The sequence below is a fragment of the Scatophagus argus genome, chromosome 17, assembly GCF_020382885.2.
Source record: "Scatophagus argus isolate fScaArg1 chromosome 17, fScaArg1.pri, whole genome shotgun sequence".
Classification (NCBI taxonomy): domain Eukaryota; kingdom Metazoa; phylum Chordata; class Actinopteri; family Scatophagidae; genus Scatophagus; species Scatophagus argus.
This window is the reverse complement of record NC_058509.1, coordinates 112,921-129,208: the sequence shown is the minus strand read 5'-3', so window position 1 is coordinate 129,208 and position 16,288 is coordinate 112,921. Positions and strand designations below refer to the sequence as shown.

Genomic DNA, 16,288 nt, shown 5'->3' with positions numbered 1-16,288 from the left:
AAGTCAAAAACAGAAGGGAATGTAGTTGAGGTGAAACATTCATTCATTCATTCCTGATCTGAGGTCCATTTAGCAGCTGCTCCTCAGCTGAAGTTTTATTTCAGCCTCTGAGGTCAACAGAACATCAGATTCCTCAATACTTCAACTCCTTGTGTGTTTCATTTACCTTTATAATTATTTTTTGTTCAATTTTGCTTTCACATTAAGCCATTTATTCTATTTGTAAATGTCATTTCTGTAATGTCTTGAATTAAGTTTATGAGAAAAATGCTAAACAAGCAAAGAAGCAACTTTAAGAATAAATCTGGTAGGAACAAACTTATGCTCATAAGTATATATCAGGTGTTGAACACCTGAACACCTTATGCTGAGCTCAGGTGACACTGTGTAAAAGCATTACAATAACCACAAAAAGAAGCTCTTATTGAGAAAAGAAACAAGTTTATATTTCAGATTACCAATGCAGGCAGCCATCATCATCATCATCATCATCATGGTGAAGCATTCAGGTACGGTTAAAAAAATACAACTTTATATGTACATAGAAAAGGTTGGCTTTGCTGAGCTTATAAAAATAATCATCACACTCAGTCACTGATCAGAGGAAGGTGATGGTGGCTGAGGTTACAGCTGAGTCAGGTGACAGGGTTACAACAGGGCTGAACCAGAACAGGAAGCCCTGACCAAACCTGCCCTGAGACAGTCCTGTTTCTAAGCACCAAAGACCCAGAAGACATCCACTGATGTCACTTTCTGTAGATGGAAATCAACCTGCTGCAGAGATCAACAATCACAGCCAAACCTTTCTTCAAGTTACATTATGATGGAAAGCAAAGTGTTGAACTTAAATCTGGCTTGGTTGCACCCAGGAGATTCATAAGCTGAAGTGGTCTTCTGTGCAGCAAATCAAACAGGAAGTTAGAAGTGACACGGTACACACAAAATATACAACAGGACTGTGAAACAAACTGTACACAGAGTGTGATGAAGAGGCAGAGAACACGCAAAATCACTGCCAACATCGACAGATACCTTCATGTCAATGTAGAAACTGTGGCAGCTGATAGTTTTGTTTAAAGATGTGGTAAATGGAAAACATTTTTATGCGATCAATCAGCTGTTTATGACATTTTTTAATAAAACATTCCGTGGTCCCAGGATCTGAATCGTGAAGTAATCTGAACAACATTTGTTGACTCATACAAACAGTGATTCTAGTCCTTCACCGTTTTCTTCCTTTTTAACGACTGCACTAAAAATCTATGAAGTAACGAGCACACAACGTGACGATGAACCACAAGCTGCAGTCCTGTCAGAACCAACAAGCTGCCAACCACCTGACAAAACAAGAATTGACAGAACTTCTAAGCTAATTAAGGGTTTTTACTCTGGACCTGGTTCCGTTCCTGTTGGGATACTGGGATATATGAAATGCTGAGCAAGTTGAAATGAGTCGTGAACATTTTGTCTCAAAACAATTCCCTTTGTTCCAGCTGCTTCACAGAGGTCATTTGGCTTCTGTGATCAGATCTGAATGAATTTTCAGGAAGCAAGTGGGAATTGCTGGTCTGCTGCCCAGAGTGATTTTCAAAGAAATCCGTTTAGATCATTCCACCGTTTAACAGGACAAAGTCACATCAGAAAAGTTACTGTGGTGCCTTTGCTTTGCTTTGACAGTGGTGGCCTTACTTTGTATGTATGCTTTTGGGGAAGCAAAATGGTGCACGCTAGGGCAAGGTCTAAGTAACCGTGCTTCAAAGCGGGTAACATGGTCCCAATTTATCAAGACTTAAAGTGAGGAAGGCATCACACTTGTGTTGATTCAGGGATTTGGAAGAATGGAAATGAAGGGATATCAATGAGTATGCTGGGGATAACCATCTGTGTTCAACATTAACCTGACAGACAAACCTAAATTCAAACCTGTATCAGTAAGGTTTAGTGATTATCATTTCTAAGGACAAACTTTGAGTCAAATGGGGAAGCAAAATGATACTTTAAAGCAGTGGCTGCATTTATGGAGGCCATCTGTTCAGACCCAGTGTCATATTTTGATCTGGTTCGGGATCATTAATAAAAAAGTAAAAGCATTTTGTTTACCTCGTCGACATGTTGGAATCAAATCTATTGGGGATTCAAAACAGTGCACAACTAAACAACTCCATCATGTTTTCTTAGTCTGTTTTCAGTGTGTCTTGCTTGTGGTGTCTTTCTGTAGAAGTCACTTTGTTCCTCTTCTCTAACATGTTATCATCAAATCTGTTGGGGATCCAAAATGGTGCATGACTAAACTCAGGTTCAGGCCTCTATCAGTCTGCCTTCCTCCTACTGTGTTGTCTTCTTGGGGAAGCCATTTTGTTTTCTCCTCTGAGGTGTTGGTATTGAATCATTCAGGGATTCAAAATGGTGCATGACTAAATTCCTCATGTTTAGTCTGTTTTTAATTGTCTTTGTTATTTGGGGACTCAAAATGATGCACCATCCTCCTGTGAATCTCCTTCCCTCCAACAAACTCTAGTCACCTGTTAGATGGGATGCAAACTGATGCTTCAAACCAACCATCTCCTATTATGAGCTGTCTTTTCGTTGGTGTGTCACCCCCCCCCACCCCTTCTTTCTGTTAAGAGCTGACCTCCGTCGTCTCTCCTCCTGTCTCCACCAGCGTCACCTGACCCTCCTCCCCTTCCATGATGATCCCTCCCTCCTGCAGCACCACCATCTCTCCCTCCTCCTCCACCATGCTGGCTCCTGCCTCCTCGTCATCCTCCTCCCCTCCCACCACCTCCTCGGGGCTGGCAGCAGTGGCAGCGGCGCTGGTGGTGGTGTTGGCGTTGGTGCTGTTGGTCTGATTCTGGGACATGGCCTCCAGTTTGATGCGGTACTCCTCTGCTTCCTGCTCCTTACGCAGCAACTGCTGCCGGTACTCCTGCGCCTTCCTGTTGGCCTCCTGCAGCTGCCTCTGCAACAACTCCTGGAGAAAGACAAGAATATGAAGGAGAAGGAGAAGAAGAAGAAGAAGGAGGAGAAGAAGAAGGAGAGGAGTAGGAGGGTTAAGCTCACCGTCTCTCCTGCGTCACTGTGATTGTTGGTCACTTCCAGCTTCCTCTTTCTGGAGGGTGGAGGCTGAGGCTCTTCTGTCACCACCTCCTCTGTCACTGTGTTGGCTGGGACTGCCAGCACTAAGAACACACACAGACATTCATGGTCAAAGTGGTAAAATTGACTTGGCTCACCGTGTTCACTGTCTGAAGGTTTATGGTGTCGTACTCTGTTGTCCGTGCTGCATGGTGACGAAGAATGGCGGGGCCATCCCTCCTGTCGTCTGTAGGTTGCCATGCTGGTCTGTTACTATAGTGATGACCCTCTGACCCCCCTCGTTGACAACAGCGGCGTGCTGGATGTTGGAGTCTAGAGCACTGGCGGCCATTGCTTCTTCTGAGTCTCCTGAAACACAAAGAAACAAAGGTCACACCTCCACAGGACTCATTCAACTGCTCACCATGAGTGTTGTTGTGTTTGTACCTGCGTTAGCCTTGTTGAGCAGCTCAGCCAGGTTGACCACGCCCCCCTGTATGGCAGGTATTCCCTGGATGATGAACTGCGGCTGGTTGGTGGTGGTACTGGTTTCCACATTCATACTCACCTGGTTCATGTTCACCTGGTTCATATTGACCTGGTTCTGCATGCCCTCCTGCACACACAGGAGAAAAACACCTTTCAAAGGCTGCCGATTCTGCTAATATTACACTAACGTTCTTTTAGTCTCCAGCATTAAGAAATCATCAGTCAACAATGAAGGCTACTGTGTGTCAAAGGGAAGTCAGCAAATGAGCACTTTCAAAGTAATAGCACCGGAAATGTCCAAGTCACAGTGAAATCAATCAGTTGATAAAAGACTTTGCTGTCTTGATCCACCCTGAGAGGGACAGTTCACATATGTTCATCTGTTCTCACTTGTCCATGCATCTGTTGCACTGTGAGCCGCAGAGTTTTGGAGATTTCAGAATAAAATAAATAACACAATCTATTGTTAGATTGTAACTCCTGATACATTCATGAGTTCATCACTTTAACATTGAGCTCAGTTTCCTGACTTTATAATAATAACAAAACATAAAACACAATCCACAAAGTAAGTAAAATTTAAGTTATCAAATAAAAGTAATGAAGTAAAACTAACAATACTTCTATAAAGTAGCACAAAATGGAAATACTTGAGTGAAGTAGGATCAACTCAAAAGTTCAATTCCACCACTGATTATTCTCAGTCAATTTTTATTTTTACTGCAGACGTACACGTATCACTTCCAAATTGATCCAAGTAGTCCAAGTAGCAGTCCAAAATTGACCAAATTGATCACCCCGAGGGCTGCACGGTGGTGCAGTGGTTAGCACTGTCGCCTCATAGCAAGAGGGTTCCAGGTTCGAATCCCGGTCTGGGCCCTTCTATGTGGAGTTTGCATGTTCTCCCTGTGCCTGCGTGGGTTTTCTCCGGGTACTCCGGCTTCCTCCCACAATACCAAAAACATGCACATTAGGTTAACTGGCTACTCTAAATTGTCCCTAGGTGCGAGTGTGAGAGTGTGTGGTTGTTTGTCTTTGTGTGTTGGCCCTGCGATTGACTGGCGACCAGTCCAGGGTGTACCCCGCCTCTCGCCCGTAGTCAGCTGGGATAGGCTCCAGCCCCCCCGCGACCCTGACGGATAAGCGGTATAGAAAATGGATGGATGATCACCCCGATTACTAATAATCGATATCAGTACTGCCAAAAAGAAGAAAAAGAAAAGCATCAGTTGATCCCTACTTTAACCATCAGCCAATCACAGGAAAGAATTATCTTATCCTGATTTAGTAACTGAGAGGTTTTGTCTTCTCTGTCAAGGCTGCTTGTCACCTTGATTTCATGAAGACATTTTACATATGAACAAATAAACTGAAGAACCTCTTCTTCAGTTTATTTGTTCATATGTAAAATATGTAAAATGTCTTCATGTGAACAATATGAACAAATAAACTGAAGAACCTCTTCATATTTATTTGTTCAGAATGAGGGTGGCACGGTGGTGCAGTGGTTAGCACTGTCGCCTCATAGCAAGAGGGTTCCAGGTTCGAATCCCGGTCTGGGCCCTTCTATGTGGAGTTTGCATGTTCTCCCTGTGCCTGCGTGGGTTTTCTCCGGTTTCTCCGGCTTCCTCCCACAATACCAAAAACATGCACATTAGGTTAATTGGCTGCTCTAAATTGCCCCCTAGGTGTGAGAGTGTGTGGTTGTTTGTCTTTGTGTGTTGGCCCTGCGATTGACTGGCGACCAGTCCAGGGTGAACCCCGCCTCTCGCCCGTAGTCAGCTGGGATAGGGCCAGCTCCCCCGCGACCCTGACGGATAAGCGGTATAGAAAATGGATGGATGGATGTTCAGAATGAGAAACAGTCCGAGTCTGCACCACAATAAACTTCATGAAGTGTGGAGAGCGCTGACGACGGCCCACCTGCAGCAGCAGCATCAGCTCCGTGTTCTGGATGTCCACGGCAATGTCGAATGGCGTCTTGTCGAACTTACTGAGCGCATGCACATCAGCTCCGTGTTTGATGAGTGTCTCGGCTACGCCGTGATGACCATGTTGCGCTGCCCAGTGAAGAGCCGTCATCTTCAGCATGTCTTTGGCGTTGATGTCAGCGCCGCTCTGAAAGTCACAGTTAAACACAGGACTGAAGTGTGTGGAGGATGATGATCATGAACAAAAAGACCTGAAGGCATTATACATGTGCAACTGTGTAGTTGTGTTAGTTTAAGTGAGGTTTTCACCGTCTCCACTCGCTCCGTAAGTACAAACAAGCTAATTGGTCCACTTCGCTGTCAACACAGCAGTTGTGGTCCCCATGAACAGAACCATTAATCTGTCTGTCCACTCAGCCTCGTGATGCTTTAATGAACCCCCCCACCTGCTGACCTTTGACCCCACAGAGTAAATGCGAGTCTTTCTGTCAGTTTCATAAAAACCTCACGGTTGGTTGTGTTTCTATCGTAAATCTTCAAACAGTCCTGACAATCATCTGAAGCTCAGAAGGAACTTCAGGGTACTCACAGCACTGCAGGTAGGACGCATTCTTCATTGTTTATATTGTGCTGGCAGAATTAAAATGCAACTGTCATCAAAATAAAGGTAAGAAGTCACAGAAGCTCACCGCCCTGATCATAATCAAATCAAATCCACAGTGAATCCTGGTTACGTCTCTTACCCGGACCAGCAGCTCCACGATGATGGTGTGGCCCTCGGCGGCGGCCATGTGCAGAGGTGTTCGATCCACTTTGGTACGGGCGTCTCTGCTGACGCCAGCTCTCAGCAGGACATCAGCTGTGGAGTAATGACCGTGCTGAGCGGCCAGGTGAAGGGGGGATGTCCCCAACTGCAGGACACACAGACAGACGCGTCTTTATATTCACCCAGACTTCATCTGCTCAGCACCAGAACAACGGGGTAACAAAAAGACCCCAGGTCTGTTTTCACCAGAAACACACCCTGTTAATTTAACACAACATTAATTTTACTGTGGGATTAAACAAAGATAAACAGGAAGTTGGTTCCAGACTGAGGAACAGCTTCTTCCCAGAAGCTGAGACTGTTGAACTCTGGAGGACATCTGTAGCCCCTGTCGCCAACCTCATACCTCACACCCCCCACCCACCCACCTCCTGACAACCACCCATGGAACATTGCACAATGCAGCCATTTGTCATCTGTCATTTGCACTACTCTGTCATTTGCACAATACTCAGTACTGTTTAGATAGCTTTATTCTGATGTTTATATCTTTTATTCTGATTGATTTTTTTATATTTATATAGTGTTGTATATATTTATTTGCATTAGGTTTGTTAGGTAATTGGGCTTATACCGGGACCGGGGAAACTAATTTCGTTCCACCTCATGTTTCTACATGTGTGAAATGACAATAAAGCTCCTTGAATCCTTTTTTTTAGAAAAAAGATGAAGGAATCCTTTTTGAAGAGTCAGATCCTGACTGCATGTGATGCCATGGCAGTGACCTGTCAGTCAAAGGTAGCCCCCACCTTAAAGCGTACTCTGCTGGTCCATTTGAGTCTAAAAGGGAGCATCATTTAGCACATGTACATCATGCTGAAGTGAAGATGACCTGAAATCAGTGACTGAGACCATAAACTCAACAGGAAACTGTTCACTGAGGTCAGAAATCAGCTGTTTGCTGTGATGTAGAATCATCTTCATCATGGACGTTCTGCTGCTATGGGAAACATATGACGACAGTTTGAAACCATGTGACCCCACTGGCAGTGTAAAGTCTCACCCAGTCGGTGGTGAACGGCGCTCCGTTGGCCATCAGATTTCTGACCTCATCGTCCTGACCTTTCCGAGCCGCCTCCAACAGACGCTTTCCGAGGTCCACCAACGACATCTGACACACACAGACAATCATGTCCTCATGTTACTAAACCAAACCAAATGTCCACTGCAGTTTGGCTCTACAGGAAGGCACTACAGCCTGTTTACACCCCTTTTATGTTCATTTCAGTCAAGACAACATGTGACAATTGCCACATTTACAATCAGAAGCACAGCAGTTGCACAAGAACTGTGAAGGCACACAATTAGTAAAAATTGTAAATAAAGAAGTATAAAGTAAAAATTTATGCTCAAAAAGAGAAAAATGTTTTAAGAATATGTTTTAAATTGAAAAATCTGTCGAGCGTAAGAGGAAGAAAATACTGAGCAAAGACAAAAATGTCATAGTGTGAAGGATGTTCAAAGTGAGGTCGTCTCTTCAGTACATCAGCTGCAGACCAGCGCTGGGTTTTAGAGGCTGATTTAATGACAATAGTGTGAAGACGGAAGAAGCAGACAGCCAATCGACCAGCTTACAATAAACAAGTGCTAAGCTGGCGACTCAGTTGGTGCAGTCGTGCAATAAAACAGACTCAGTCGGACATTTAACCATCGAGAGAGAGAGACAGAGACAGGACGTAAGCTTTCTCTCAGCTCTTCTTCACGTTGGACTGCTGCTTGCTGCTGCTTCTGAACGTGTCTCTGCAGGATGGTCACACTGTACAGCTGACCAGTTTCTCTGGATACTCCAGCCTCAAAGCGGACCTGTTAGCTCACCAAAGCTTCAAACTTCAGCTGCATTCTGAATTTTAGAAGCACCCAAGTTTTTGTCAGTTTTAGAGGAGGTCACTGAAACAATCAGGTCTGTACTTCGTGCTGAGAGTAAACAGAGTTACAAGACAAAATCAGTGTACTGCGTTAATGTTACATCATCAACAACAATCTTTTCATGGTTTATGAATGAAGCTGTCTTACAAAGTTATATAAACCTGAATTATCTCAGATTACTTGACTTCACGTATAGAGCCCCCATGTAAACCAGTGATGTACGTCCCTCAGTGGTGGAGGTTGCGACGCCATCGATCTGTCAGAGTCAAGTTCCACCAATAATGATAAAAACACATCAGTGCTGAAAAATAAGTTGACCTTTGGCGGCAGAATTTTAAACTTGAGTACATGAGTACAAAAAAACAACACTTGATGTCTTTTTCAACACCTCAACAAAAAGATGCTTTTAATTATTAACAACAAAAAAACAACACAGTTGTCATGATGTTAACATCTGTACATCTGTCTGTCACAAATCTGTGAGTCCAAAATCAGTTGTTACTATCCTCTACACAAATGGTTTTATAAGTGCTCAACAAATAACAACAAACAGTAAACTGTTGGGTTTCATCTCTTTACTCTGACAGTTCACTGAGAACATGTGCTGGTTTTATTGACAAGTTGGGTTTGAGCTCAGCACTCAATTTATCAATCTGGACTTGACACTGGACAGTTCCACTATTATTTTATGACACTATATGAGCCACATGATGAATTAGTAGAAAACAATCATGAAAGCGTAACGACAACGCCCGCAGAAACAAATACGAAATACAACTAAAACCACCACACTCACAAGACAAGCAGGTTTGCTTACAAACTGTAACCTAAGGTACTCATTATAAATAAAGATTTTTATTACTATAAGCTGTGTCTACACTGGTTTTTAGCTGATGGTTAATTGACGTTGTGAGGAAGCTAAAATATCCCGTAATACAGAAGCAGAAAACAGCTGAAGTTTTCATTAAAAAAGGGCTCCGCACTTATTAGCATCCTGCCTCACATTCTCCATTTGCTGAAGCTAATGGCTACGTGTCCATTATCGGACGTATAGGAGCCTCAATGCAGTTTCTTTTTACTGGAAAAACTTAGAGATAAACAATATGGGAATTTGGACGTATTTATTTCAGATTTAAGTATGGACTTCCGTTGAAAAATGACACCTGGCCGGTACATTTCATCCATGTGTCCGATATGCATTCAAACAAATGGTGTTTGTTTGAATCCATGAACTACAAAGACAGCCCCTGTAAAGATGGAACTACACCAAAGAAATATATTAGTCATGAACGACCTGAGTTTGAGTTTAAACGTGTAGCGGCACTGCGGTTTAACTGGAAACGATGGTTTTCTTTTATCGGAAAACTGACCAAAGTCTTGTCAAGTTAGCACCTCGCTCTGTCCGATAATGGAATCCGGAGGGCTACACAGCATTTGTGGTTGAGAAACAGCGGAGAAAGACGAGGATTTTCTCTTCGTGGCCGAGGAGCCATTTTACGCGCCTTCATGGACAGAAAAGAGTCCGCCATGTGCCACGTACCCCTGTCTCCCCTCTTCATGCTGTTATTTATCAAGACGACCGTTTAAAGATCATGACCTGACTCCCAGAAACATTTACAGCAACACAGACAGGAAATCGTTTGATATTAAGTTGTCGGTTTTCCGGGGGAAGTCAGAGAGAAATTTCCTATTTTACACGCAGAGAAAAAAACTACTTCCACATCCGGTTAACTAGCATTCTTCAAGCGCGCACCGTCAACCCGCTTTCAGGAGATCTGAGTCACGAAACCCTTCAAACACGTCGGTTTATTTTGGTGATCGTATTATTCGTGGGGACGAAGAAATATTTCGTTTTACTCCATCTGAAGACGGCAGAACAGCTACTTACCGCGTCCAGGTTTGTTAGGAGTCGGCCAGTGCTCTTCTCTGCTAACGTTAATGTTAGCACGCTAGCCGGACAAACAGAACAAGTCCTCCGTGTGTGAATGGTTTGTGCGCCTTAATCGCTCTGCGTTTAGTGCAAACGGGCCAGTAATATGCAAACTTGACTTCACAACGAGCAAAAACATTGGCATTAGGCGCCACTGTGGCTCGGCTGTCTCCTGGGCTGCTTGTTTACTGCGGCAAGGTAGCGAAAGGCGGTCGGCACATGCCCGGATATTGAGAATGAAGACTTCAAAATAAGAGCATGAAATAGCTTGCCTGATAAAACAATGCGGGGATTTATCATGTCTAAACCGAACATAGTGATAGTATTCATTATATTTTCTCAGAGCTGATATTGATATATTTAAGCGTCGCGTTCCATCAGAGATTCAAAACAGGGAGTATTTGTTAAAATATCAGCTGCGTGAGTCTCTTTTGGCTGTGTATAAAGAGTAAAATTTCAAGAAATCATGAAATCTAAGGTACATTCTTGTAGTGGTAAGCACTGTGTCTTCATGGCAGGTGTATACAGAATTGCATGAGACAAAACGTAAGAGCGAATAATTTGGACAACATAAATTTGTCGAGATAAAGTGTTAAATTACTAATTTAATTAATTATTATTAGTTTAAATTCATTAATTATTAAAGAAATTTCAATGAAAGTCAATCGGTTTCATGATTTCAATGATGAGAGATTTTTAGTGCTATCTACTGTAATCACTATCGAGTGTTTCTGTCGCCACTATAACAAATATGTCGGTCGCAATTTTATGTTGGAAGTCTTAACAGGAAATGTGGTCTTCATTGCGTCTCCCTTGACGCTGTTTTATCAGCTAAATGTGTTAGCCATTAGCCTGTATGCATGCAGACTGTTAGTAAGTTCAACTAAAGCGTGGTTTTACCTTATTCTCGTGGAAATCCCGCGAGTTTACGTCTCCTGACGTAATGTAGATCCTGACGGAGGCTCACCTGTTGAGAACGACTTTAAAAATAGTTATTTTCGTGTTTTATCGCGTACAAATATGGCGGCCTCTCGACACCGGAGGTGGAAGCCAGAGTGAGTTAACCTCCCTGTGGGCGGGCTCTCTGACGACACTGTTGAACAGACCTCAGGTCAGTGAGTGCGCCGTGCCTCCGTCTGAAATGTGTGTGTAGAAATGCGGCTGCTCTTCCCACTGATCTGAGATCAGCCGTCTATCTCAGCAAGGCTATGTTCAATAAAAAGAAGCAAGCGGTCTTGTAATGCGACTTAACAAATTCCTTGATCTTAACGATAACTCGGTTTAACGGTTTTGAATTTAAAACACGAGTCTTTAGAAGAAGTTATGAGAAGTAAATCCTGTCTTTTGGAAATGAATGATAACCGTTATTTTTTGTGAAGCAGTCACACGAAGTATTTCAGTCAATGACTTCAACTCTCTCTCTCTCTCTCTCTGTATATATATCTATATCTATATAGATATATATCTATATATATATCTGTCTAATATATCCTATTTGCCTTCAGTGATGACTGTTCACTGCCAGAGACACTTTTGGTGATTTCATTCCTTTCTATTTTTAAATTAGTTTTCCTCTACATACAACATCACAGTATATTGTTGTGATGAAGTTTTTGTCATCCTGGAAACATGTTTCATCACTTTTGATTTTACTGCTGAGACAGAAAAAGTAACTTCTGTAAATCGTGAACATCTCCTCAGAAGCTGAATTGGTTTAGTATTTTCAAGTGTGTATTTTATTTGTTTTTGTTAAAATTTTACAAATGTTCGTGTTATTATGCAGTCCAGGTTTTGTGTTAAACTTTGTACTAAGACAAATAAAAATTTATTTAACAAATCTTTGTGTGTTCTCTTATGGAGGGATGAGATAACTCATTTTATGGTCTTAGTCACTCATGCTTCTTTATGCATTTCGAGCATTAATTCTACATTTATAAAGTATAACAGTCAAAAAAAATATATTAAAAGCCAAATAAATACTGCTCTTTCTGTTATTAGTGACAACTTTATTCTCTGTCTTACCCTGTAGATACAGTTTAGCTTACTATCTATAGATTTAAATATGCCCATCACTTCCTGTCCTGAGAGTAAATTAAAATGAAGTGGTACCACCCTTTCCTAAAGTGAAAATTGAGTTTCTCCATGTGACATGAGTGAAAACAAGTCAGTGTGATGTAGAACGACTGTTTTATTGTTGTCAGGTGAGCAGAACATTGTGGCTTCAGTTCCACATCTGCTCACTAAAACTAATTAATGAAGCAGCTCAGGATGAAAGAACACAAAAGGACAAATGGAAACAAATAAAACTGAAGTGTGAGGACTTTGAACACATCACTTCCTCATTCACTAAATAAATAAATAAATCTGAAAAGAAATGATCATCAGACACATTTCAGTCACCAAAACTTACAGCTTTGATTTGATCAAACATGGTTCAGTAGAGTGTTTCTAATATTTAATCCCTTCGTTCAGAGGCAGAAGAGTTTCAATCTGATCAGAATGTGGTTTCAGTGTGGACTCGGATCTGAATCAGGTGACATGCATCTAAACAGACAGCTGATTCTGGATCTGTATCACAGTGAGATCAGGGGGTTTAACTGCAGCCGTGTGGTTCACTTACAGTCAGGGAAGACACAAGTGACCCATCAGATCACTGGGATCACTTTCTCTTTAGACTCCTGACACATGGAAACAACAATCAAATCGATTTGTGCTGATGCTGCATTCACTGTCGCCTGAATATTTCAGACTGCAGCTGAAAGAAACAGACTTTGACAGTCAATGTCTCACCATCAGAATCAATGAGAACTAAATTTGCTCTGACTGACACAACAGCAGAAACTTTAACCTCACTTAACACATACTTTTACTACAGAGTGTTATCATTCACATGCTCTGGACAAAAGAGTCACAGGTTTTGTCTTAGCTTTTATTCCTACCTACATGCTTCCCATTGATTTTAATTGTCTTTACCTCACTGAACATTAATTTGCATTTCTGCTTCCGTCTGTCACAGTTATAAAGTAAGTTGAAAATCAACAGTTAACAGACTCCTGGTGACACACAGGGACACAAGCACAACTCAGCTGAACCAGGATCAGTCTCAGCAGGCCTCCGTCTGTCTCCAAGGGGGACCTCCTACTTTGGTGCCTTCGTGAAACAGTGGAAAAAAAAGATAGAAGGAAACAGGATGATCCAGGGTCAGCGGCCAGGTGAGTCTCAGGTGAGGCTGATCCAGGCTCAGAGGTCAGGTGAGGCAGATCTGGAGTCAGATGACAGAGTTCTTCAGAGCAGCAGGTTCAGATCGGCCAGCAGAGCATTCACATCAACAATGGGAGCTCTCCAATAATTAAAGGAAGAAAACTCAGACAGCGCTTCCTGTAGACAGACAGGTCAAATGACAGGTTGGTTAAACTCTGCTCAGCAGTCACTTCAGTTAAAACACATTGAGAAAATGTTCATGTTGAGTGAGAAAGTGTTAGTGTAGGCGGGGCATGTTGTGTGAGGAGGACCAATCAGAGTGGCTGCACAGCTGCTGAGAGGCGGGAAGCTCTAGAGGACTGCTGGCCGAGCTGCAGCTTCTGCAGGAAGAAACAACAGATTGTGCTCTGATCTGGAGATGTTTAGCAGCAGGAGGGGAGCTCACACTTTATGTTCAAACTGCTGGGATTAAGAGTGGATTCATCTTCACTCTTGTTTCTCAGCCTGTCTGCAGCAGCGAGCCGTGGTGCAACGCACACTGCTGTAATCAGTCTGTCTTCATTATCACTAACTGAAGAAATGTGATCTAATTTTTAGAAAAAACAAAAGGTGATGTAAGAACAAAGCAGGCAGACGTGCCAACAATATCCAAGATGTCAAACTTTCTTTCTTGGTCGGGAAAACTGCAAGTGCAATGTCTGTACAAAAAAAAGAATTTCCCCTCGGGGATAAATAAAGGAATTCTGATTCTGACTCAACAGGTGAAAAAGTTAGAGACAGATGTTAAAACTGCAGATCAAAGTGTAAAAGTGAACCAAAACATCACCCAACAAGACAGAAGACAGTGAAATTTAGAAACATTATCTCCATTTTCTTTGCAACAGTTATGGTGAGGTTGATTTTGTTTCTGTCAGATTAGATCATAAAATGTCTGTGTTGCAGACATAGTAGGGTTATGGTTAGTTTCACTGGAATCTGGTGGATTTGATGAGAGCACCGTAGCAGCTGTTCCTGGTTAAACAAAAAGGATTTTAGTCTTTAACAAAAAGGTTTCCCCTCTGGAAGTTCTTCCTGTAATGTAACAGTCTGAGCCGGTCAGCGGTAAAGTCGACCTTCTCAGATGGTTGAAGCCACGGCAGCCTTTTCTGCAAATTAGTCATGTACACACCAACATACATACTATAATTGGCCGGTGTGAGTTTGAGGGTGGGGCATAGTGAAGGTTCAGGTGTTTGAATTTCTGTTTTATGTTCAAGACATTTACAGCGTCTTTGATGTTCCCTGTCTGTCCCCTCACCTCCTCGTCCTTGCTCCTCAATGAGGACAGCTTGTCTTTTCCTTTGATGCTATTGGCTGACTGACTGTCAGTGAAACCCAGGTCCTCCAGCTCTGACAGGTCGAGGGCAGGGATAGGCTGCCTCCAGAAGAGGAAGGAGTCGTATTGGCTGTTTGACTTCTCCATCATTTTTCAATCTGAGAATAAAAACAGGGCAGACATGTTGAACCTGGCAGCACAGCACCGTGTCACGAATCACCAGTTTGATGTTAGACCAAGTGATTAAAAGAAAGACTCCCAATTTGTTTCCTGTTGTTGTGGTGAATCTGAAACACCTTCATGTGCAGGACATTAAACTCTGTGATCAAAGAAGTCACCATGGAGACAGAAAAACAAAACAGTATATCTAACACGAGTCAAATGTGACATGCGCTGATAAGTTTGTCTGTAGACTCATCGGTCCGTCAGTGTCATCTTATTTTAAACCTGATTTTATTATTAGATGGACTAGACTGTCAGACTGGACTCAGCTGTGCTGACTTTACTGTGAGGCATGAACTTTGCTTCTGTTAGGCATCTGTTTCACATCAGAACCTTTTCTGGTTTGGTTACATCAAAACACTCTCAGGGTGAACATAACAACGTGATGATGTTCTGCAGGATTCATTTTGTCATAAAACACCCAAACACACATCATCCAAACATTCAGCAGCATTTTGACTGATCACATTTAAGTTCTATTAAAAATCAAACTGCTCTCATTCTGTTATTTTAGTTCTAACTGCTGTGTTTGCTTGTTTTAATCTTTTTACCTTCTTTTATTTACTAGTCTGTTGTAACAAGAGGTGGATGTAAAGAAGAATTTCCCTCCAGGGATAAATAAAGGAATTCTGATTCTGATTCTGATGTAACGGAGTACTTTCACTGGAGTACTATAGTGCAGTATTGTGACTCAGTGTATTTGTATGCTTCTTCTGGTCCTTTCTGTGTGGGTCTATAACAGGAAGTAGGTCATCATGTCACTGCAGACTGAAATAACCACCGGACTGACTCTGATGACTCCAAATGCCAAACTGCATTCACATTTCTGTCCATTTTATTTTCTTCTGAAGCGGCTGCGTCTCGATGTCGAGGCGTTGGCCCTGCTCGTCCCCGGCTGATCATCCGCCTTTCTTTGACTCTTCACTATTAACAATACACTGATTAATAAACGTCAGTAATATCATCTTTAGCCTCCTGGTTTCTCTTAACTATGTACTCCAGTAAAGGGACAAATCGATCACTGATCAGATTGTATTCGAGGCGTTGGCTCATCGGGACGATGAGGATGCAGCCAATTAAAACCGCGTTTACACGGCGATTCACTGACGTCGATCATACGAATACACCTCAAATATTCGGATTCTGACTTTTGATTCAATTTTGCTTCACGTCGATTTTAAAGGTTTGAATGTTCCACCATCCCCGTCTTTCACACAGAAAACTGACAGAAACGCGTCGTTTAACGTGAAAATCAAAGGTTTTTACCTTTTCGTTTCCGGTGAAGAAAATATAAGATTTCTTTGATTTTTCTTCTTTGTTCTTTGGTCGCGGAGGGTTCAGATGCTCTGCTGCTGCAGGTTCAGTGAGCTGTGCGCCTGCGTCACCCTCACCTCAATGTACGCGGAAGCTTCCGGTTATACCTTTCACAATAA

General features: G+C 42.4%; 2 protein-coding genes across 3 annotated transcripts; both read right to left on the bottom strand.

Annotated features, from left to right (window-relative positions):
* Window positions 1-419: 419 nt before the first annotated feature.
* gabpb2a (GA binding protein transcription factor subunit beta 2a) lies at window positions 420-11,162 on the bottom strand. 2 transcript variants are annotated; one of them, XM_046417668.1, is made up of 8 exons: window positions 11,018-11,162; window positions 7,325-7,432; window positions 6,239-6,406; window positions 5,488-5,682; window positions 3,523-3,691; window positions 3,268-3,444; window positions 3,061-3,179; window positions 420-2,971 (listed from the first exon to the last, which is right to left on the bottom strand). In XM_046417668.1, the coding sequence occupies exons 2-8, from the start codon at window positions 7,430-7,432 to the stop codon at window positions 2,621-2,623; spliced, it is 1,287 nt and encodes a 428-aa protein (XP_046273624.1). In that variant the 5' UTR covers window positions 11,018-11,162; the 3' UTR covers window positions 420-2,620. The 2 variants fall into 2 exon arrangements, with proteins under 2 accessions (XP_046273624.1, XP_046273623.1); XM_046417667.1 differs by lacking the exon at window positions 11,018-11,162 and adding an exon at window positions 10,076-10,313.
* Window positions 11,163-12,287: 1,125 nt separating this feature from the next.
* On the bottom strand, window positions 12,288-16,275 carry mllt11 (MLLT11 transcription factor 7 cofactor). Its single transcript, XM_046417674.1, has 3 exons — window positions 16,122-16,275; window positions 14,616-14,791; window positions 12,288-13,495 (listed from the first exon to the last, which is right to left on the bottom strand). The coding sequence occupies exons 2-3, from the start codon at window positions 14,781-14,783 to the stop codon at window positions 13,403-13,405; spliced, it is 261 nt and encodes an 86-aa protein (XP_046273630.1). The 5' UTR covers window positions 14,784-14,791; window positions 16,122-16,275; the 3' UTR covers window positions 12,288-13,402.
* Between the last annotated feature and the right edge of the window lie 13 nt (window positions 16,276-16,288).

Coding starts and splice junctions, on each gene's coding strand:
- gabpb2a (XM_046417668.1), bottom strand. CDS start 7,432: ATGTCGTTGGTGGACCTCGGAAAGCGTCTGTTGGAGGCGGCTCGGAAA. Junction 3,692..5,487: donor AGCTGATGCTGCTGCTGCAG/GTGGGCCGTCGT, acceptor CTGTGTGTGCAG/GAGGGCATGCAGAACCAGGT. Junction 3,180..3,267: donor CATGCAGCACGGACAACAGA/GTACGACACCAT, acceptor GTGTGTTCTTAG/TGCTGGCAGTCCCAGCCAAC.
- mllt11 (XM_046417674.1), bottom strand. CDS start 14,783: ATGATGGAGAAGTCAAACAGCCAATACGACTCCTTCCTCTTCTGGAGG. Junction 13,496..14,615: donor TGAGGAGCAAGGACGAGGAG/GTGAGGGGACAG, acceptor GTCTGTCTACAG/GAAGCGCTGTCTGAGTTTTC.